The sequence below is a fragment of the Anser cygnoides genome, chromosome 16 (genome assembly GCF_040182565.1).
Source record: "Anser cygnoides isolate HZ-2024a breed goose chromosome 16, Taihu_goose_T2T_genome, whole genome shotgun sequence".
Classification (NCBI taxonomy): Eukaryota; Metazoa; Chordata; class Aves; order Anseriformes; family Anatidae; genus Anser; species Anser cygnoides.
In genome coordinates, this window is record NC_089888.1 from 3,097,886 (window position 1) to 3,119,397 (window position 21,512).

Consider the following 21,512-nt stretch of genomic DNA (forward strand, 5'->3'; position numbering starts at 1 on the left):
AGAACTGCAGCGTAAAAGACTTGTAATCCATACTTGTTACTGACATCTGATGGAATTTACTGTTTTTTATACTCAATAAAAATATTTTTTCGAAAGTGGTCATTGTCTCCTTAAATTTGTGTACCTTCAAATAGAGTTTAGCACGTACTCAAAAAGCATGACAGTGTAAGATGCTTTGATAAATACAACTGGGGGCGGGAGGAGGGAGAGGACAGTAAACCCGTCACTCCAGAAATCCTAGTTGGAAGATATTCCAGCTGTATCAACCAGCTCCATCAGGTGCATACGAATTATGAATTTCTCCTGTTTCTGATGGACTGGATTTGGAACACAACTGAGGACCTGTGATCTGCTGTAGTGCCTAGAAGATCTACAGAACTTTGGCATGGGTGATTTAAAAATAGAGGAACATGGAAGGATATTCACATTTATTCACTTAAAACCACCTCAGATATTTATTACCAGATATGTATCTGTGGGATGTTCTGCATTGTTTTTTTCCTCATAGTTTACTGTATGTGAATTTACTTGTCTGTTTCACATACACACAACACTATTTAGCACTTTCATCTGTAGATCTCGAAGCACTTTTTAAAAAAAATTTAAAAGTTTTTATAATCAGTCATAATTACCAATAGGAAGAATCACTTATTGAGGGATTTAGTGGCAGTGTTGGAAATGTAGCAGGTACCATACATACTTAAAATAGAAGAATTTTAATTTAAAAAAGTATATCAGCAGAGGGCATGCCACAGTATCTTTTCTATTAATTTAAACTTGGAAGTGTTTTTCTTTAAGTATGAAGGCATGAAATCTCTTCAGGCTATTTAGAGTACTCAGCCAATACCAGTATGAAAAGCAGCAGTAGTAGAACAACTGATTTTTGATGCCAGCCACTCCCATTCAGCAAAAGTAGCTTAATGTGCAGTGTTACAGTGGTGGGAGCGATCTCTATCACTGAATCAAGATACACAAACCTGATGATAGCTTTCAATCACGCTTTCACAATTAACTGGGACATGCATTTAAATGGTGTATTGATAATGATTACAGAATCGCTTGTATTGGTCTCTGCAGTTAAAAACATGGCATAGGTATGGCATAGGTCCGTTCGCCAAGTTTTGCCATCAGCGTACAGAAATTAGGTATATATCCTTAGTGGTACAGTTAACTTCCTAGGATCTGCAGATGATAGGGACAATATGTGGCCATTATATAGATAAATACAGCAAAATTGATTTCATGAAAAAAAAAACTTATTTAAGGAAAAAAAATATTAATCCCATACTAATATGTAGTATATCTTGTTTTAATAGATAATTACAGGATGTAACTTGATAAAACCATCATGTGGTCTTCAAATACAGAATGGATTTAAAAATATTTTGTAAATAATTTAGCACCGAAAGCTACTAACATAGCTTGCAGCACTTAAAATGCTTGCTTGTGAAAGATAGTTATTGAGCAATAGTTGGAGGCTGCAGCCAACATTTTCATTTCATTATTACCTAAAATTAGGCACTTAACCTATTTATGGATTTTGAAACCTATTTACGGATATGGAAATAGAATGGGACTGAGCTTTGAAGTGCTGGTCTAGCTGTATATTTCCATCCAAAAGGAAGCACTTACTGTGTGATCACTTTGGATTGAATGAATGTAGAAACTGGGTTAGACATCTGTTGAAAATTACAGTATCAAAATGTAAAATTTTAATGGATTTCTTCTCTGACCAAACTAAACAGATTCAGTTATAACCATTGTTAATGTACCGTTGGAATTTATCTTGAATGTGTGTGGAAGTTTTACCCTGTTTTTATTAGTGATGATCTCTGTTTCTTACAGGGATTCAGAACTGATTTTTTTTTTATTATTATTATTTTTTTCTGTTAATATTAGATATACAGCCCAATGGATTTTTGAAACCTGCTCATTTCAGTTATTCAGCGTTTGAGATGCATGTTGTGACTAGTTGTATAAATCACAGGTCTCTGCATAAGAGTAGATAACCAATACGTTAATGACAGAAGAACAATAAATGCTTACTAGGAGTCTTTGGGTGAACACAGATTTGTGAGATACTCTGCAGTGGTCGATGCTGACCAAATGCGGAGTCATTACTCACATGCTGATAAAGAAAAAACGTAAAGCAAAGTCACTCAGAGTGAATCATACCTAACTATTGAGCCTATTTAGACTGTATACAGTGAATAATTTTCTTCCCAAGTAAGTTGTCTGTTGAACTATGCCCCGATGTTATGTATTAATGTAACTTCATCTGGGGTAGTAAACTATCGTGATCAGAACTGCTAGGATTGCTTTTAGGCAGTGGGTTGAAATGAGTTTTTAATGGGGTGAATCAAGGATTTTTGTGATCCTTTCCAAATAATCTTAGATTCACTGAAGATAATTACCTGTTTAGTTCCTGTCCTGCCTCCTTTCATTGTACATCTTTTCATCCCTGCCCTCTCGCAAGGGCAATTTGTATATGCGCTAAATTGCAAGCAAATCTAATTTTTGGTTAATATAGCTAGTTCATTTTCTTCATGCATTTATAATTTCTGTGTTTATACGTATATTTCTAACCATGGAAGAAAGTGAAAATTGGCAACACAGAATACTGAAATACTGTATCTGGAGGAAAAAAAACTTGGCACTGAGTTTTAAATGTACAAGTAGGAAATAGTATGTGCTACAAAATGAAAAATAGAAATTTATTTAAATCAGCATGTCCAGCATCTCAGCTACAGAACTATGTAAAATTAAAATACTGAACTGTGAAATAATCTGTAGTCAACTGTAGAACTAGAATGCATTCAAGCAAATTTCATTATTATTGTTTCTCAAAATACTTAAAATGAGAGCCGTTTCTGATAGGAAACCTCAAGTAAATTTTACATTGGCCTCAATTTTTTCTGTCTTTTTGCAAAGACTTTCTAGTGAGTAACCAGATTTTGCTGGTCTCTCCATTATGTGGCTAAAACAGACTCACTGTACTATTACCAGTCACAATCAGAAGAACACAGAATTTCAGAATTTATCAAGTTACTGCTTAATGAAATATTTATGCTTAATGAGACTTTGTTGAAGTAGTTGTTGTCTTACCTGGTTATAATGCTTGGGCTTTTCCTTGGCATCAGGTCAGCCAAGTTTTCATCTTGTACTTATGTAGGCTCCAACTGAACTTAGTTTAAGCTGTAAGAATGATAGTATCCTCTTGCTGAGAAAGCCTCACATTTAACTTAATAAATAGGCTTACCTCATTTAATTCGTTCTCAGTGTACATGAATATAATCTCAGCTATATGAATAAAGAGATCTGATGTGATTTTCTCATTAGATAGTAAATTTAGGAGTCCCCTTAAAACTTTGGATTCAGTTGTTTCAGCAAAGGTTCATATTTATGACTGTTAATGGCAAATAGAATTTATCTGCAGCTATGGGGTTGTTTTTTTTTTGAAAACAAGAAGTTTTCAGTGGCAATAATTAGTTATATAGTTATAAATTTAGTTATAATTTATAATTATATTTATATATATTATATATAATTTATAATTATAATAATAAATTTAGTTATAAATTGTTTCTTAATGAGCTGTTGGTTTTGTTTAGTAAGAAAACAAAGATATACATAAATTCACGTGTTACACTTCTTTGAAACTCTTACTTACAGGGTCATGAATAGTAGGGACAGTGTAGGTTTTAGAGTCCTCATCATTTAACCACAGTAAATCTGTTACTTTGCCATTAGTTTTGTTTCCATATTGCTGGTTCCTAGTTGTATTCAAATAATAATGTGGCCCCCAAATGAGGATCTCAAGTCGCTAAATCCAGAAGTTAAAATCCTCTCTTTATATGTTTTTTCTACGTTTGCCACCAACTGTATGTTAAAGGATTTATTCCCTGCTCTTTATTCTGGTTGTATTTGTCTTCCACAAGTGCCTGTGGGAAATGTGAATGTAAAAGGAAGGAATACAGTAATGTGAAACAGACCTTCGGATGTTTGCATTTTTCCTCTTTATGAGAAACTTTCTGGTCATTTTTGGAAACGCTTCTCCAAGGATTCGAGCCTGAAGCTTTCACAATGGTGCAATTCTGCTCACAATGTTTCTTACTTATAGAAGGGTCTGTGGCATCACACTCCATTCTACAGCAGCGTTAAAAGTCACCTTGATAGAATGGTGTAAATGTCAGTCTTTTAGCACAGATTAGAATAGAAATGTAGTTATGAAGTCTAACAATGCCGTGTGCTTTCTTTGTAACAGAAAGTGAAGTGTTTTTTTGTTGTGTTTGTTTTTTTAATAGCATTATTTTTTTTCCTCTTTATTTCTGGTTCTTAAATTCCAACTTAGCCCTACAGAAAGTGAGATTGCTTGTCCAGGTTTTCTCACTTATCAGTATCTCTATGTATATAACGTATTTGCAAAGTAATTTGAAAGGAAATATTTGACTGGAGGGGGAGTTGACAATAATAATAAAGTAATAATACAAAAATAGGAAAACTTTCTTTAATTTTTGAACATTAGAGACATTTGCAAGGACACCTTTCAGTAATCATACCTCTTGCTGCAATATGAAAAAATATCAAGGAAAGAATTAAAACATTTTTAGTTACTGTATACAAGTGTATATAAATAGTAAATAAATATAGATATATATGCTTATGGGCTAATGAAACTGCCAATAGGTCATTGCATGAAATTTAGAAGAACTGTTACTGTTGTGACTTTCATAGCTGCCATCATATAAAATGATAAGTTTCTATTAAAGCTCAGATAAAAATAGTAGTTTTTCACATATACAATCTTTGTGTTCCCTTTCAGGTCTCGAGTCCTCACGTCCGAATTTAATTCTTGGATTGGTTATCTGTCAGAAAGGGAAGCGTCTTGCTACTAGCATGGATACAGACAAAATAGAGGAAAAGCGCAGCCGAATTCAAGTGCAAGAGGAAACAGAAACATCACTGTACTCTAAGGGGCCAGTAGCTTCTTCACAAGAAAAGAAAACTCCGAAATACACGTTGTATTCGGGAGATTCAGCTGTAAGTACAACACCACCTGGATCTCCTCCACCTCCACCCCCGCTTCCCGTTCCAGAAACCTCATCAGTTACACCTTCAGTATTAAAAATACTGTCCTCGATTAAAAGTGGAACCACAAATACTGTAACACCACCAGTTTCAGCTACTGCTTCTGCAAGTACTACTGCTACACATGCTTCATCCTCAAAAACTGCCACACCTCTTGAGCACATCCTCCAGACACTTTTTGGAAAAAAGAAGACTTTTGAACCTCTTGCTAAAGACTCTGAAACTGTCCAGTCTTCAAATCAGGAACCTCAAGCAGCTGTTGATGCAGGTGTTTCAGCTGTTCCTTTGCTGGATCCCATTGTACAACAGTTTGGACAGATGTCAAAAGACAAAGCTATAGAAGATGAGGAGGATGACAGGCCATATGATCCCGAAGAAGAATATGATCCAGAGAAAGCTTTTGAAATGCAGACCGGTGAAAGCGAAAAACTATATAGTGTGGAAAAGCCCAGTAACACAGCAGAACTAGAGGATGAGGCCTATGATCCGGAAGACGAAACTATCTTGGAAGAAGCAAAAGTTACTGTTGATGATTTACCTAACAAAATGTATACAGACACTAAAAACACTTCTATGGAAACATCTGCTTCATATGTGCCTGATTTATCTGCATCTTCATCCTTGGTAGAACAGCAAAAAATGTTAGAAGAATTAAACAAGCAAATAGAAGAGCAGAAACGACAACTAGAGGAGCAAGAAGAAGCCCTCAGACAACAAAGAGCAGCTGTTGGTGTTTCAATGGCTCATTTTTCAGTGTCTGATGCTTTAATGTCACCACCACCAAAATCTTCCCTGATAAAGACCGAATTGTTCCATCAGGACCAACAAGCTGCGCAAAAAGTAGATTTACCTTCATCTTCAAATCAGCAAGCACAAGTTTTAAACCAGAGCTGTGACCCACGGCAGAATAGAGATCCTCGACAAGCTAGAAGAATGGCAACAGAAACTAATGACAGCACTGACTCTCGAATAAAGCCACAGGCAGCGCAGAATGAGATATCCACAAGAGAAATTTCTCAAGCGAGTTTTCCAAATGCTTTGCAGACTTCACTTGGTAAGGAAGATAAAACTTTAATTTCTGCTACTCAGCTGAGTTACAGTGGTGATAATTGGGTTTCAAGTGAAAAGGCTTCTACAGTGTTGCAGAAAGAGGCACCTAGTAGCAAATTTGAAAACACTGCTCAAGTTAATTTGGAAAATGTGAGTCAAACAGTTTCTGGAGAACCTCCTACATCCAAACCTTTACGTAAAGTGCTGCTTCCGACACCTCCAAGTACATCTTTTCAGCCTAATTTCTCCACATCTAATGACAGTCAGTCTTTGCAAGATATGCATAAAGTATCCTGGTCAAACGAGGCAAATACAATGTTTCCTTCTCAGGAAAAGGCAGCTGGTCACTTTGAACCAGACAAGGGTCTTTCTTCGGTGCAATATGAAGATCAAAGAAACCCTCAGTCTCATCAATTTGTAGAACAACCTGAATCTCCATCAGTTCAGAGTGAGGGTGGACCTCTCCCACAGCACTTTGAGGAAAACCGAGCTGGAGGTCCATTTTCTTTGTCTGGGCAGAAAGGAGGACCTCCAACACTGATGCTCAATGCACCCGGAGGACCTCATGGACCTAATTTTAGAGGACCAGCGCCACAGTTCCCAGAAGAGCATGGTTCTCCGAATAATGATGGACAAAGAGGACCTGCCCCTGGAAGATTTGGAGGTCAGAAGGGTCCCATTCCTTCCTTATTTTCTACACAGCATGGACCACCATCTCTGTTTGGTGATAATAGGGGCCCTGCTCCGTCTTATCACGGTGTTCCAAGAGGAATGTCACCATCTCAGTTTGAAGATCGCAGGGAACCTCACATGGAACAACGGGAATTCTCAGATTCCCAATATAATGAGATGATCAGGCCTCCCGGACAGTTTGAAGGACCTGATCAACCTCAGTTTATGGGAAACAGAGGACCTTCGCCTTTTCCTTTTGGAGGTCAAAGACGACCTGCACCAGCTCAGTTTAAAGGACAGAGAGGAGGTCCGCAGTTTGGAGGGCCTAGAGGTCCAGCCCCTAGTCATTTTGGGGGACCAAGAGGGCCTCACCCAAATCAATTTGAAGGGCAAAGAGGTCCAGCTCCAAATCATATACCCGGCCCACGAGGACTTTTGCCACAGCCATTTGAAGAACGGAGAGGAGGGAGTCCACCACCCAGGTTTGCCAACCAGAGAGGTCCAGCACCACTTCAGTTTGGAGGACCAAGAGGCGCCACACCTGCAATGTTTCCAGAACAAAATGAACCTCCCCCTTCCAGATTTCATTTCCAAGGTCAGTCACCACAAAATATGAAGCCACCCCCAAGACCACTCCTGGACCTTCCAAGTCATCCACCAGCCCACAGAAAGGAGATGTGGGAGGAAGCTGGGCCTTCTGCGCCTCTTTCTGGTATTTCTGGACAAGGGCCTGAGTCAGAAGGACAGTGGTCAGGATCTGACTTCCGAGAAGGCAAAAATCTTGAATTTAGAGGCCAGACATTTGAAGGGAGACAGAGAGAGAGATATGAAGGAGGAAATAAAGACAAGGCTTTAGATCAGCCAGAGCCTCAGCAAGCAGATAATCGACAAAGTAGACCCTTTGAGGAAAGACGAAGGGATCGAGAACATGGCAGACCTTGGGAAAGAGACCGTGGCAGAAACTGGAACAGAGACAGGGACTGGGAGAGACACAGAGACAAAGAATGGGATAAAAACAGAGACAGAAACCAAAACAAAGAGAGAGAGAAAGACTCAGAGCGAGGTAAAGACTGGGAAAGAAACAGAGACCGAGAGAGAGCAAGAACCAGAGAGAGAGAATCCTACAGGAGACGTGACAGAGAACGATCAAGAAGCAGAGACAGAGATCGTGACAGAGACCGAGACCGAAGCAGGGAAAAAGAAAGAGATCGAGACAGAGATCGAGATCGTGAAAGAGGGAAAGATCGGAAAGATCGGAGTAAAAGTAGGGAGATCGGTAAAGAGATGAAGGCAGAAATACCTAAAGAAAGTCAGAAACCAACAGAAGCAGAAGCTTCATCTTCCACTAATCAGTCATAGAACTATAATTGCTATTATATTTCCCATAAATAATATAAACACTGCAAGGACTGAGTCAGTGTCTTCTGTATATACTGTATATTCTCACCTTTACAAAAATGCTGTTGTAAATCTAGCCTTACAAAATGTACTGACAAATTAGCAATTTTTGAACAACTGTGAATGAAAATATTCAAATAGGTAAAAGGCAAGAACATACCGGACTTTCACTTGCTGCATTTTGTGCATAATGTTTTTCTTATAAAACTTCACAGCGTTACCTGTTCTGAAATTTTGTTTTTTCTACTTGCATCTTTATCTTAAAATTTCCATTTACAGTACAGAAATGGAAAAAGTCTAAGAAGAGCATATTGCTTTTTAAAATTATAAAGTTATGTTTTCCAGTAACTTGAATTGTAATTTTATAAGAGAATTTAATCAAGACCTTAGGAGCCATACCTTTACATCTCATGTATGTGATATTTTGGTGTCAAAATTGTTCCTACAGCACACGCTTTAAAAAAGGAGTCAGATATTGCTGTCTTGTTTATTTTACAATGGAAGGGTCATGCGTATTCCGGAAAAGGCTGCAGAAGAACAGTGTTATTAATTATTGGATGGAGGATTTGAAAATGGAATGTTATAAGCTTAAAGTGCACTATCTTCCTTTTTATATACAGTTATTTTGTGTTTTGAAATCCATCTGTTAAGTGTACAAAAAAGAAACAAGCCGTACTTAGTTTTTCATGAGTATGAGGGGTTTTTAATTGCACATTTTTACAAACCTGCAATTAAAGAGTATATAAAAGTAGCACCTTTATAACCAGCAAAAAAAATTAAAAAATCAGACATTTATTGGCAAAGAGCTAAGACTATGAATTAATTGGTATACCAAAGGAAAGAAAAATAAGTTTATTAAATAGGCCATTAAATCTATTTATTTGATTGAAATGAATTACATGGAGCGTTTCTTGGGTTTTGTTTTGGCAGAACTTCACTGGAGATTTAAGAAATGTCTCAATTTTCCTGTACTTTCCACTCTAAAAGTGTTTTGCTCCTGAAAAAAAAAAAAAAAAAAGTGTCACTGTTGTCAGACCCTGCTTATGCTGGTAGTTCATATAAGACTGTCCACTGAAAAAGGTATAAAACTGCATTAAGCTTGAAAAGAAGATTGGTAATACTTAATGTTGTGATTCAAGAGGGAAATTTCTCACTGTGAAATACATTACACTGCTACTTTTCCTGTATTCTTCAAGTATGTAACTCTAAAGAATGAAATAAAGAAGATCCTGCTGGTTTACATTTTGACCATGTAAATTAACAGTTGCATAAGTATTTTGATATTTTTATAAAATAGTTTTGCAAATGTAAAATTAGATTCCTATAAACATTTGCATCTTGAAGACTACATTACAAGTAGCATGTATGTCATGTATCTCACTACAGATTTTACAGTTCACATTGGTGCATCTTACAAGTCCTTATACATCAAGGATTTGCTGGTTGAAATGATCGTCTGTATTCTGAACCTGTAGACAAAATGTTAAAATGCAAAGAGGCGGTATTAAATGCAAACATCTACTATGGTGTAAGATTTTTCTTAATGAGATGTTTCTAATTTAAAGACATACATAAAAGTATGCAAAAAGCAAGTGTGTTTGTTTAGGTTTACTTGATAGAAATTTCTGTAAATTGTATTTTATATGACAAAATATATCACTGTACATTAAAATATGGGACTTCACAGGTTTTTGTTACTATAAGTAGAATAAACATCTACAGTGAAATGTCCATTTCTTAAACCTGAACGTGTATATTATTTTCTGACTAGCTACTTCTCAACATGCCACCACAAGAGGCTGATGGCACACAAGTTTCATTTCCATCTGTTTAACAAAAGATATTTTTCAGGACGGCACCTCTACCAACTGATATTTACTTGTAGGTGTTCTGAAAAACGTGTGAAAGTCTGTTCTTGTGATTTTTCTCTCCGTTCTAACACATGCCCTAATTTATTCTGAAGATTTTGTTACTTGAATTACTTTCAGATTTTACACCAAAAAGATCTGGAGAAAAGAATAATGAAGTAATTCGGTTTGTCTTTGAACTATGGAAATACTAGATTCCCAGACCTTTCGTTGTTGCGAAATAGATGCGTGAAAGTTTTCTTTTTTCCTTATAGGAAACACTCCTTTATCACAGGTCTGTTTGGAGAATCTGTTCACAATTAAGAAACAGTAAAGGCACCTCGCTTATTTTCATTGCATGATGTGGTAATACCACTTTACAAATCCAGAAGACCGGAAGGGGGCTTTTGAGTCAGTTTCTGCCAAAGAAGTTTTTACACACAGGTGAATTACGAAGGCGTTTACAATTTAGGCATGAGCAGCTATGTATGCTTCAACCTCCACTGTACCTGCGTGTAGCAGTCTCCTGCCTCCAGTGCTGCGGAGAAGTGCTCCTCCGGGCAAAAAATGAAAGAGAGGGAGGAGAGAGCATCCTGCAACAATGAAACAAAACACAGGTGTTAATTTCAAAACATCATGGCTTTTTTTCCTCCCACGCTCTCCCCTCCCGATGGCTGGTGCGAGGGTGGGCGGCTGAAGCGGCCCCGGGGCCGCGTGTGTAGCCCCGGCTGGGGCCGCTGAGCCTCCGCTACAGCTTTGGGGTTTTTATTTTTACTTTATTTTTACTTTAGTTTTAGGTACCGGGAGCGGCTGAGGCCGCACAGCCTCCGAAATTAGCGAGCCTCGTTGGGCTCAGCAGCTGAGCTCAGCCGCCTGCTCTGCGGCTATGGTTCTCTCAGTGAAGACTTTCTCTGACGCTCTCGGACCCGTGTTAGGGGATACATTCCTGCCGTGTTCGCATCGAATGCGGAGGCCTGGCGCGGAAAAACAAACTTAAAACCTTCGCAGCCTTTCCTCCCCTCTGCACTCCCCTGCCTTCCCCACGGCGTTCCCTCACGGAGCGCGCTCTCCGCGCCCACCCCGCCGGTTTCTCCACAGCCTAAACCGAGACAAAACGCAAAGCCCCCGAGGCCGGGACCGGAAAGGAAGGGCTCAGCACCCGTCCCTGCGGGACTCCGAGCCCGGGGGTGCCCCGCAGGACGGCGAGGGGCCGAGCCGCCGCCTCAGGGCGTTTGGCGGCGCCGCCTCAAGGCGCAGGCGCCGGGCGGGCGGCGGTTGGGGGCGGTTGGCGGCGGCTCCGCGGGCGGCCGGGCGGGGTTGGCGCTGCCCGGGGGGAGCCTTCGGTCCCCTGAGCGTTAGGGCGGGCTGAGGGGGCGGTGGGGACGTTGCTCGACCGAACCCAGGGCACCCCGTGCCCCTCAGCCCCTCTCCGTCCCTCCACCGAGGGGCTCCCCCCGGCTCCCGGTAGCAGGAGCCCGTCCCTCGGCGTCCCCCGGGGTCCTGGAGCGGGGGCTGCTGTGAGGGGGCCGCGGGCGAGCAGGCGGCCCGGAGCCCCCCTGCCGAAGCCGGGTGCTGGCAGGTGAAATCCCTCTCCCGTGAGCAGCGGTGTCTGGAGCTGGGGGTGCTCGGAGCTGGAGCCGCTGCCTTGAGTCCTCGTGGTACTGGAGTTACAGAATCTGTATTACGTTTATGTATTGCTGTTACTGCCTTTTTTTTTTTTTTTTTTTTTTTTTTTACGGCTGTTACTGATAATTTTTACAGGTGTTACGGTTTAGTGTTTGAAAGAGACGTTGGTAACTTTAGATTAGGCGCGCTGTAGTCATGTCAGGATCAGGATCGGCCCCAGAGGAGCCTCAGACCTCCACTCCTCCCAGCACAGCCAGTGTTCCCGAGCCCGCTCCGGCTGCTGGCGGACCTGGAGGCCCAAGTGACGTTTCCTTTGGTGAGCAAAACCTTAGCTTCGCCACCACAGACCTCAGCCTGGTGGAGATGACGGAAATAGAGTACACCCAGCTCCAGCACATACTTTGCTCACACGTGGAGGCACAAGCTGCTGAAGGTGAAGTAGAAGCTAGGGTCAGTTCTGCTTTCTTAACTGGCAGCTCCGCAGAGGCCCCTCTGCACCAGGCCTCAGTGAACGCCAGTCAGGACGGGTGTTCCTCAAACAGCTCTGGGAGCCAGTTGGTTTTCCCGGTTATCTGCCAGTCAGCATTACCTCCCGACAGCAATTTGCCAAGTTCATACCCGTGTGTGGGCCACATTGACTTCCAGGAGCTCAGACTGATGTTACTTAGTGAGTCCAACCCCCCTGCGAACCAAGCAGATAAAACGCCCAAGGGTAGCTCTGTAGAAGTCCCAGGACACAGTTTAGTAAAGGTTAAACATGGTGACAGTTCTGTTGGGACGAATAAAGAAAACGTTCCTGTTGAAAATTCGGCACTGGCATCAGAGTCTAGATCTAAATCTGCAGTCAGAGTTCGATTGGAAGACAGATTCAACAGCATCCAGACAGAAAACCCCAGATGTCAAGAACCCCAAGAATCTGGAGTAACTCTTAACAAGTGTGTTGTAATTAATTTTAGTTTATGTTATTAAGATACATATTTTCATAGAGTTCAAAACTTTTTCTAACTAAAACCTATGATCAGTGCTTCTTTAATACACGAGCTGATGAGTTCGGCTTTTTTAAACAGTGCCAGTTGCACATGGCTGCAACTCCGCTGACCTCTGACTACTTCCTTCCCTATATTGCATAAATGGCACAGAATGTGGTTACAAAACTAGTTAATTTACAACTTTATTCTTGATAACAACATGTAACATAGAGGTGAGAGAAGACCATTACCTGCTTTAACTTACAACTTGTTGAAAGCAAGGTAGCTTTTGATCCTAATAAAACACGAGGAGCAGTTGGTTGTTATAATTAATGATATAACTTGGAGGCCTGACCGTGAGGAAAAACTTCCAGCAATAATACTGCACTGTAACTGTATTAGCGTGCTGATAAAGCATTTTATTGAGCCATAAAGCAGAATAAAATACCTTGCACAGAATAAAATGCCTTGTCAGTTGATTTTTTTTTGTTGCTGAGGTAGGAGATACAACAGCAGTAATGATTTCTTTTTACAATAAATGAAAGTGGTTTCTTGGTGATAGTTGCTAGACTATGTGTAGCTATAATTTTTTTCTGTGCTCCTTGTTTTTCAAGTACTCAGTCTTGTATGTGTGGTTTTTTTCTTTTTTTTCTTTTTAAGTTTAGTAACATTGATTCGACAGCCATCGGAACTGATAGGTGTTCATCAGCATCAAAACAAGTGTGCTACATTGGTGAAAAATGAGACCGTACCTACCACACCTTCTTCACAGTTCACATATCCGTTGTTTACTATGAACACGTGTTCTGCTTCTGGGAGTGCTAATCCTTCACAAGCGCAGGTAGGTAGATAATATATTCTGTACTAGTTGTACTCTGCTGATTTCCAATGCTAATGTTAATCTTTTGAGTGTCATAGAATTCTAAAGTCCTGTGTTAAACTGTGACTTGATTTCAATAGGCATGAGTAGTATGGTGTATAATTTAATTAATTTATTAATGTGTTAATCTTTAATGCTATCTAAAGTAATTCAAGCCATTGTGTGGTAGTGTCATTTGTAAGTGTGCATCAGATATTAATCAGTAGGCCATTAGATTTCTTAAGAGAAAGATTTTATTTCAGTATATTGGCTTCATTTATTCAAGAGGAGAAGATGTTGTTTAACAAGTACAATTTTCTTTTTTTTTTTAAATCAAAACAAATTAGAAAAATACTTCACCCACCCACCCACCCACCCAAACTCACAGTGACCTCTGAAGCAAGAATGATAGCATGGCATTCAGGAAATGTCAGAGTTGTATTTAAAAAAAAAAAAATCACGTCTGCTAAAATCCCATGGTTGTGCTCTGCAGAAGTAATTGAGATTTATTCTCATACAACATTGAATCAGGAAGCAAAAACTCAAGCAATTCACATGAAGATATCAAAATTGTCTCCTTTTTATGTATATAATCCTCTAAGTATTTCACTTCCGGTTTTTACAGACCTCTGGAACATCTTGCACTATCTTGGAAGCTGCCAAACATCAAGACCTTGGGATACCCAGAACGTTTTCTTTCTGTTGTCATCAGGAAATTGAATCCACAAAGCAGACAGTAGGTGCTATGAATAAAGCTTTGCCTGAGGAAGTTTGGATTAAATTTGGAGGTAAACCATTTATTTTCTTTTTACTTAGCTTTCTCTGTCCTCCAAATCTGTATTTTTTTCTGAATTTGTATATTTTCCACAATTAATACGATCGTAGTGGTTCACATGTGGTGTGGTCTTTGAGATGTACTATAGGCAATATGGAACTAGATTTCTCCCCACCCAAAAAAGTTCAACACCTGTAATTTTAGCTATACTTCCAAAATTGTTTAGCACTCCTAGCTTGAAATGAGAAAACCTGAGGCTCTAAAGTACCTTTGAAAGGCTGGGCCTAGAGTAAGTAATTGGATTCTTTCCACATTTTTGGCCCCAAAGTTGATATAGCAGATCTATAACTGAAGAACAGTTAAATGACTTCCTCAGGTGCTAATCAAAGGCAGGCATGATCTCAGGGGGTTGTCTGAGAAAACAGAAGCTAGGTGGATTTTGAAACAGCAAGCAGTGCCTTGGGCGTAGGACACGTGTTACCGTAAGAGGCAGTCTAGGTTAGCCATAAAGGTTCAGAGATTATTCCACATAAAACAACAAATAAATTTTCAATGATCGATATTTTCCGTGATCAATAGGAGGGTTTTCAATGGGTTCTTTTCCTCTTTGTTTTGCAAAGAAGACACGTTATGCAAGCAAGCAATAAGCAAAAGAAGTTGCAGCCGAGTAAGCCCATTGGAAGCAAACGTAGATCGCAAACCTCTTAGTGACATTCAAAATACGTGCGATAGCCAGAGCACTGCGCCTGCCCAGGGTTCTTGGCAGTCAGCACAGTCCAATGCAGGTGTGCAGGTGCAGAGTGGTACACAGGAAGGAGTTGCTCAGCGAAGAGAAAGACATAACCGCATGGAGAGAGACAGAAGGTAATTTCTGTGAGGAGCTGCGGTACAAAGTTTCTGAAGCCTAAAATACTGATACTGTAACACTCCCCTCTTTATCCAGAACGAGAGGTAAATCTGACATTTTGTTTTACTCACAAGAAAAAGCAATGCAAGTGGTCAGGGTTTGGCGTCAGAGGAAAAAAATGTATGTTTAATTGTGGGCTGCTTTGTTGTTTTTTTTGCTCTATAAACAAAAAGGGTATTTTAAAACATTTAACCAGCTCTAGAAAGATAAGGAAACTAACATGCATATAACATGACTAATTTACAAATATAAAGCTTGTAGTGAACAAAAGATAACTAGATTAAAATAGAACAAAAAGCAGTCCCCACAGTTCATGGCTTGTAGCAGATGCGAGTAGTCTTCCTTCTTTATTTTTTATTTTTTTCCTTCTCTCCCATCTGCATGATAACCTTTTGTATTTGTCTTTAGGCGCAGAATCCGGATTTGTTGTGATGAACTGAATCTGCTGGTTCCCTTCTGTACTGCTGATACCGATAAAGCAACAACATTACAATGGACAACGGCATTTCTGAAGTACATTCAGGAAAAGCACGGCGATTCGCTGAAACAGGTTCAAATCTAATTTCATTTTTGATACGGATAGAACTGAGAAGCATTTTAAAGTTACTGTAATGTAGCTCGTAGTACATGGGATGCTTCTGCTGGATGCTATTTGTGAAGGATCACTGTATCATTGACCTCTTTGTTTGTTTTTGACCAGCTGCCCTCAGAACAGTTTTAGTTCAGTCGTGTCAGTTGTGTGGTATCAAAGGCTGCCCTCAGGGTTTTCAAATTTGATTGTTTTTTAGCTAGTACCACGCTCAGGAATTGTGCTGTCTGGACGTTGTAGAATTAGCGCCTTCAGTCCTTTCTTTTTTTCTCCCCTCCCTTTTTCTCTGTTCCCCAGTTGTTCACAGAGCTGTCTTCTAGCTAGCTGGCATGAACTGGTAGGTGCGTGGTGGGGTTCAGGAGCTGAATACCCATGGTATCTCAAAATGGATGAGAGTAGGAAAGGGTTATATGCCCTATAAGCTTTCATGTTCCTACTGCAGTACTTACAGCCCAAAGTAATCCTGCCTCTGCCAAGTATCTTAAGAGAGTGGCTGGAGTGTGCATAGGAAAACCTTCTTGTCAAGAGCCCCTCAGCAAAAAAGGTGTATTTGGGTCTTTTCAAGACACTAGTGAAACGAAAACATGCGTCTCAAGTAAATACTTATGTTAAGCATAATTGTTTTTTATTATTTTGATTTTTAGGAATTTGAGACTGTGTTCTGTGGTAAAACAGGCAGGAGACTAAAAATAGCAAGTTCAGACTCATTTGTAACGTGTCCACTGCAGGAAAACACGCATGGCTATGGAGACCAAGTAGCTTGAACTGACTGCCTTGAACTGTATGGAAAGCGTGGATAAATAAGTGACCCCTTTTTTTTTTTTCCTGTTTACGTGCTGGGATTCATCTGATTGTGATGAATTTGATATGCTCCAGGAGTGACTTAAAAATATAACTTGTAAAAATGCATAAATAGAGCTTAACAGAAAACAGTCTTCATTCAAAATGGAAATGAAATTTGACTGCCAGCAATATAAATCAGTGTTCTGTTAAAGGGGCTTTGGGACTAGAGGCAATAAGAAATTGTCGTGACGCCTTACTTTTCTCTTTTTGCTCACTTTCTGTTTGTGGTTGTGTTCTTTTTCCTTTTTTTTTTTTTAAGGTGATACAGTACAGTTAGGAATTGTTGTAGAACATTAACCTATCCTGTTATTTTAATGACTAGATGCAAATGTATTCTTTAAATGTAAAAAGGAATTAAAGGTACCATATTATAATGCCCTTTTTTTCTGATTAGAAGTTTAAAGGTTATGTTGGTTAATCGAGTAAGTGCATAGTTAAACTGTGCTGCTATTATGGGGTTCATGTTTGCCATGCCTAATTTAACATTCATCTCTCCAAAGAGTAACACAAAGCTATTAGCGTTGTTTTTATAGTGGTGCATTATTTTAATGCCTCTCACACAACTGCCCAGCAGTTTCTTGTACTGGTAAATTAGTCCAAAAATGGCACACTGTAAACAGCAGATTATTTAAATGCACAAGCTATTTTAGTATTTAAAGATGAATACGTCTCTATTGTTCATAAGCTTCAGCATTTAGGGCAGGAATAGAATATTGTGTGAGCTGAAAGTGGCTTTATTAATTTTGGTGATAACAGGTGATGCCAGCAGGTTTTAAAGTACAAAAAGGTCTCTCAAAATAAATACTGTTTTAAATCACGGATATTGACAATTTTGCAGCAATTTATTTCCGAACAATCCTAGTAAAACCAGTTTTGGAATATAGAGTTCATCTGAGTATTTGATGTGTATAATGACACTTATAACATCACAAAGAAAAGGTTAAAAAAAATCTCCTTTTATTTTTACAACAGTTCATACAGGTTTTTTTTTGGCTGAACTTTAGAAGAGCATCCTTTCTTATTTGGGGTTTCATTCACAATTACTGTGCAAATAGCTTAAGTAGAGGTCGTGAAAATGCTGTTACTTAACTTCCTTTATTATCATATGGAAACGTACAAAACCTTTCCCCTGTAAGTTAAAATATATACATTGCACCTTTTGCAGAATTTGATTGCAAGGGCGTAGAATTTACTAGTATTTACTATGTGAGATGCAGTCTGAAAACTGAAAATAGACAGCAGATCCGTAAGCTATGTTCTTTGCCCAGAATGTTAAGATGTTCAAATACTGGCTATTTAAATGCCTAACTTCCACTGATGTGAGTAGCAGTCAGGTGCCTGAATACCTTAACGGTGCCGATGTAGTGCACAAACCTGTATAACTGAAGTCAGTAGGAGCAGCACCAAGAATTCAATTGCCAAGGCTCAAAGTTTTGTATAGAAAAGCCGTGATCTTTAGGACAGCTAGGGAGATGATGGTGGAAAGGAATGCTTCCTCTCGCAGGTCTCTTCAACAAAGGGAGAAAGGGAAGGTGAGGTTGTTTAGCAGTAAAAATTCTGGAAAATAATTGGGGGAGGAAAAAATACTCATAAAGCATCTTTAATTACAGTTGTCATCTGATGCTTTCTTTTTCATAGAACTGAATTACTGTGTCAAAGTCTCCACTTAATATAATAGAAGGAACATCTGTCCATTTATCACTAGGAAGATTCTGTTTTCTTACAATGCACTCTTTATTTAAATATTCAGTCACTTCTCCACTTCTTGTACCGTTTTATGATTTTTTGGAAGTCGATGCTCCAACAGCTCCCATGCAAGCCGATGTGTCGCATATTCCTGGAGTTCCCTGAGCCCCAATAGCACCAGGAGTACCAGGATCCCCTGGAAGACCGGGTTCACCCTGAGCACCGTCACGACCATTTTTACTAATTCCAGGTACACCAGGAAGTCCTAAACAAGAAGAGGAAAAATTATTACATGAAATATTTCTTGCCTTTCATTAAAAAATATATATACATATACATACATATATACCTATATAAATTTATATATACGTATATAAAAGTAATATAAATATACATTACTTTTAGAGTTCTTAATATACTTTGAGTGTCTGTTTATCAGACTTGTTACAGCCTGTTGAGTGCAAGGTGTTGAATAAATTTAGCCTGAATCTAGAGTACATGTTGGATTTTTTCAGTGTACCTCTAGGTTTACTGGAATTACCTGAGTACAGCTGAAGGCAGCTGTTCAGCACTGCACTTTTGTCACTGCATGTGTCTGTTTTGACTTTAGCTGACCGCTGCGGCTACCTTAGTGTGTGACTCCATGAATGACAATGGTTAATTTGTAATCAGAATTATTTTGCAGGGTCCCTGAAAAGTTTGCTCAAGGGATGCTCCTGATGTGCGAGCTCACAGCTTACTTACTGTGCCAATAGGAGCATTCATGTCTATCCCTACTTCCCAGTCCCTACCAGAAGGCAGTGGCATTTTGCTGCTTCAATTCATTGCACCTCTTTGAGTTTAATCGTAATTAAGACTCTGAATAAGGGACGGAGAGTAGTGAGTGGGGATACCGAACCTCCTTGATACTACAGATAAGTAGCTTCCTTTATACGTGTGTCTAATTTCAAAAATTTTCTTAGGGTGAAATACGTTTTGTTTATTGGCAAAACCAGTTTCTGCTTTGGGCAGACTTGAGCTATTCTTTTTTTTTTTTTTTTTTGACAACAGTTATTTCTGTAACAAGAAGCTACTGAAATTTTTTTCAATACTGTAAAATAAGATTCTGTTTGCTTGAAGGACAGCTATATGAATAGATGATCCATGAACCTGCATTCTCATCTTAATTGTGATAAAGAAATGGTGCCTGATTGTTTTCCTTAATTGCATGTACTGTTGATCTTACATTTCATGAATAGGACAAATGCTCTCAATACCTAATACATGAAAAATAGCAACTTTTTACATGCTTCGGAAAAGAAGATATTTATGTATTTATGTATTTATGAAAGTATATGGATGCAGAGCCTGGTTTTGGTACCTGTAACTTATTCATTGTGAAGATGTAATCACAATTAAAAAAACTAATAGGCAAGCAAAATAAAAAAATATACTTTCAAACTTTCTAATAGATATTAATTTGGAGAAATGAATCTTTGAGTCCTCTGATAAAGGTTTTATGGGACTATAGCCAAATACAGAGCAGTAACACCACTGTATTCTACATCTGTAGACTAAGAAGTTATATTTATTTCTGGTAAAATGAAGTAACATCCCTGATTTCTCTGCAGAACTTGTCTTGTTTAAGCCACAGACAATGAACTCAATTTTGCAGGACTATAGCTGCTAGTCCCCCATGCAGTTTTCACTGCAGGCATTCTGTATCAGAGCACGGCAAAGACAAATATCCCTCTAGACACAGAGTGCAGGAAACAGGCAGTGGGAGTGATTCTTTTGTCATAATCTGAAGCCAGAACTTCGCTGATGTTACACACCTTTAAACATGATGATAAGTAGTATATCAGCTAAGTGATTATTATGTATGAAGTACCACTGAAAAAATAACCTGCTGACACTGGCAACCATTTGAGAATAGTTCTGAAAGGTCCTGACCTTCAAATCTATAAAAGCTCCTGACCTTTCACAGCCATTAGTGGAAGGAAACAAGAACAAATGAGGAGTCTGGTTGTCCCAGCTGCCTTTTCTCTAAAACATTCTCTGAAACATTTAGGACTAGATGGGAATGGCACAAAGAGGGGATGTACTAGTTAAATTCCACTGTTTAAATTGTGTGCACCTGCTGTACACAGAGGAAAACAACCCTACTATAACAATTACATGGACAAAGGGATTACAACATAGTGCCAAAAACATGCAGAACTGTTCTTCTTTTGCCTTTGCTTTAGTTATGGTTCGTTAAATTATTTGCACAGACTTACCTTGAAGTCCTTGATCACCATCGGGTCCATTGATGCCTTGTCCAACGGGTCCTTTATCTCCCTTTTCGCCAGTGTCACCTTTAATCACAAACAGACAATTTAAGAGTTGTATACAGCAGCCAGATCTGAGGACAGGGAGGGAAAAGCTGAAGAGGAACTAAAAATCCTCAGGATATCGCAAAGATTTCTGCTCTCATTGCATCCTAAAAGATGCGAGCAAAACTGCCCTCCAGAACTCAGGCTGCCTAAGGCCTGATCCATTCCTCCTCCACTGCTGCAATCAGTACTAGTTTGACATTTTGTTTCAGCGCGCATGAAAGAGAAACTCGCTTGGTTCAGTCTCACTTACCTCTGGGACCAGGATCCCCGAGCTCTCCTGTTGGCCCTCTGTAGCCAGGAGGCCCACGAGCACCGGGATGCCCAACGCTTCCCGTAGCCCCAGGAGGCCCCGGAGGCCCAGCCGGGCCAGGCCGACCTGTCATTCCCGGAGACAAGGGCTTCCTCAGGTTAGCAGCTAACTGGGCAATTTGATCTGAAAAAAAAGAAAAAAAAAGCACCTAAATTAAAAACTGCATGTCCAACATTTTCGCTCTTTGCTCAGCTAATTATCATTTACCCCCAAATGTGCTTAATTGAGGGAGCAGTTGAAAACTGGGTAGCTGGCAACAAAGCGGAGCTGCACGCTTGTGCAGATCTTGCCCCCTGCCACTCCTCCACGCTTGGAGCTTCTGGCAGGAAGCAACTAAACACTGCAGAATCTGTCCTGTCAGCTCATCTGTAACATTTTAATATCCACTGAGGAAGATCTGGGTCAGAAATCTCTAGGTGTTTTAAGCCATTAATATTTCCTGGTTCCTAAACCACTTCAAAAGATGAGGATTCTGGAAAACAATACTTAAAACAAATTTTCTGAAACAAGCAATGCTGAACATAATCTCTAAAAGAA

General features: G+C 39.5%; 3 protein-coding genes and 1 long non-coding RNA gene across 10 annotated transcripts in view; 2 read left to right on the plus strand and 2 right to left on the minus strand.

Annotated features, from left to right (window-relative positions):
- Positions 1–9,939, plus strand: part of DIDO1 (death inducer-obliterator 1) — a 59,451-nt gene extending 49,512 nt beyond the window's left edge. For all 6 annotated transcript variants that reach the window (XM_066978340.1, XM_048074736.2, XM_048074735.2 and 3 more), the window contains one exon: positions 4,823–9,939. In XM_066978340.1, the coding sequence (XP_066834441.1) occupies positions 4,823–8,169 (3,347 nt within the window). In that variant the 3' untranslated portion in view covers positions 8,170–9,939. The remainder of the gene's footprint in view (positions 1–4,822) is intronic.
- LOC106040791 (uncharacterized) lies at positions 9,097–11,731 on the minus strand. Of its 2 annotated transcripts, XR_007167386.2 has the most exons (4): positions 11,135–11,731; positions 10,857–11,029; positions 10,565–10,648; positions 9,097–9,205 (listed from the first exon to the last, which is right to left on the minus strand). It is a non-coding gene; the product is annotated as an uncharacterized lncRNA (long non-coding RNA). The 2 variants fall into 2 exon arrangements; XR_007167384.2 differs by lacking the exon at positions 10,857–11,029 and having other exon boundaries at positions 11,215–11,727.
- TCFL5 (transcription factor like 5) lies at positions 11,578–19,350 on the plus strand. Its single transcript, XM_066978343.1, has 7 exons — positions 11,578–11,713; positions 11,817–12,616; positions 13,310–13,490; positions 14,134–14,296; positions 14,904–15,147; positions 15,599–15,740; positions 16,424–19,350. The coding sequence occupies exons 2-7, from the start codon at positions 11,877–11,879 to the stop codon at positions 16,541–16,543; spliced, it is 1,590 nt and encodes a 529-aa protein (XP_066834444.1). The 5' UTR covers positions 11,578–11,713; positions 11,817–11,876; the 3' UTR covers positions 16,544–19,350.
- COL9A3 (collagen type IX alpha 3 chain) overlaps positions 15,980–21,512 on the minus strand; it is a 39,040-nt gene continuing 33,507 nt past the window's right edge. Inside the window, exons 30-32 of the mRNA XM_048074746.2 lie at positions 20,916–21,098; positions 20,567–20,644; positions 15,980–18,573 (exon numbers count right to left, since the gene is read on the minus strand). Of these exons, the coding sequence (XP_047930703.2) occupies positions 18,398–18,573; positions 20,567–20,644; positions 20,916–21,098 (437 nt within the window). The 3' untranslated portion in view covers positions 15,980–18,397. The remainder of the gene's footprint in view (positions 18,574–20,566; positions 20,645–20,915; positions 21,099–21,512) is intronic.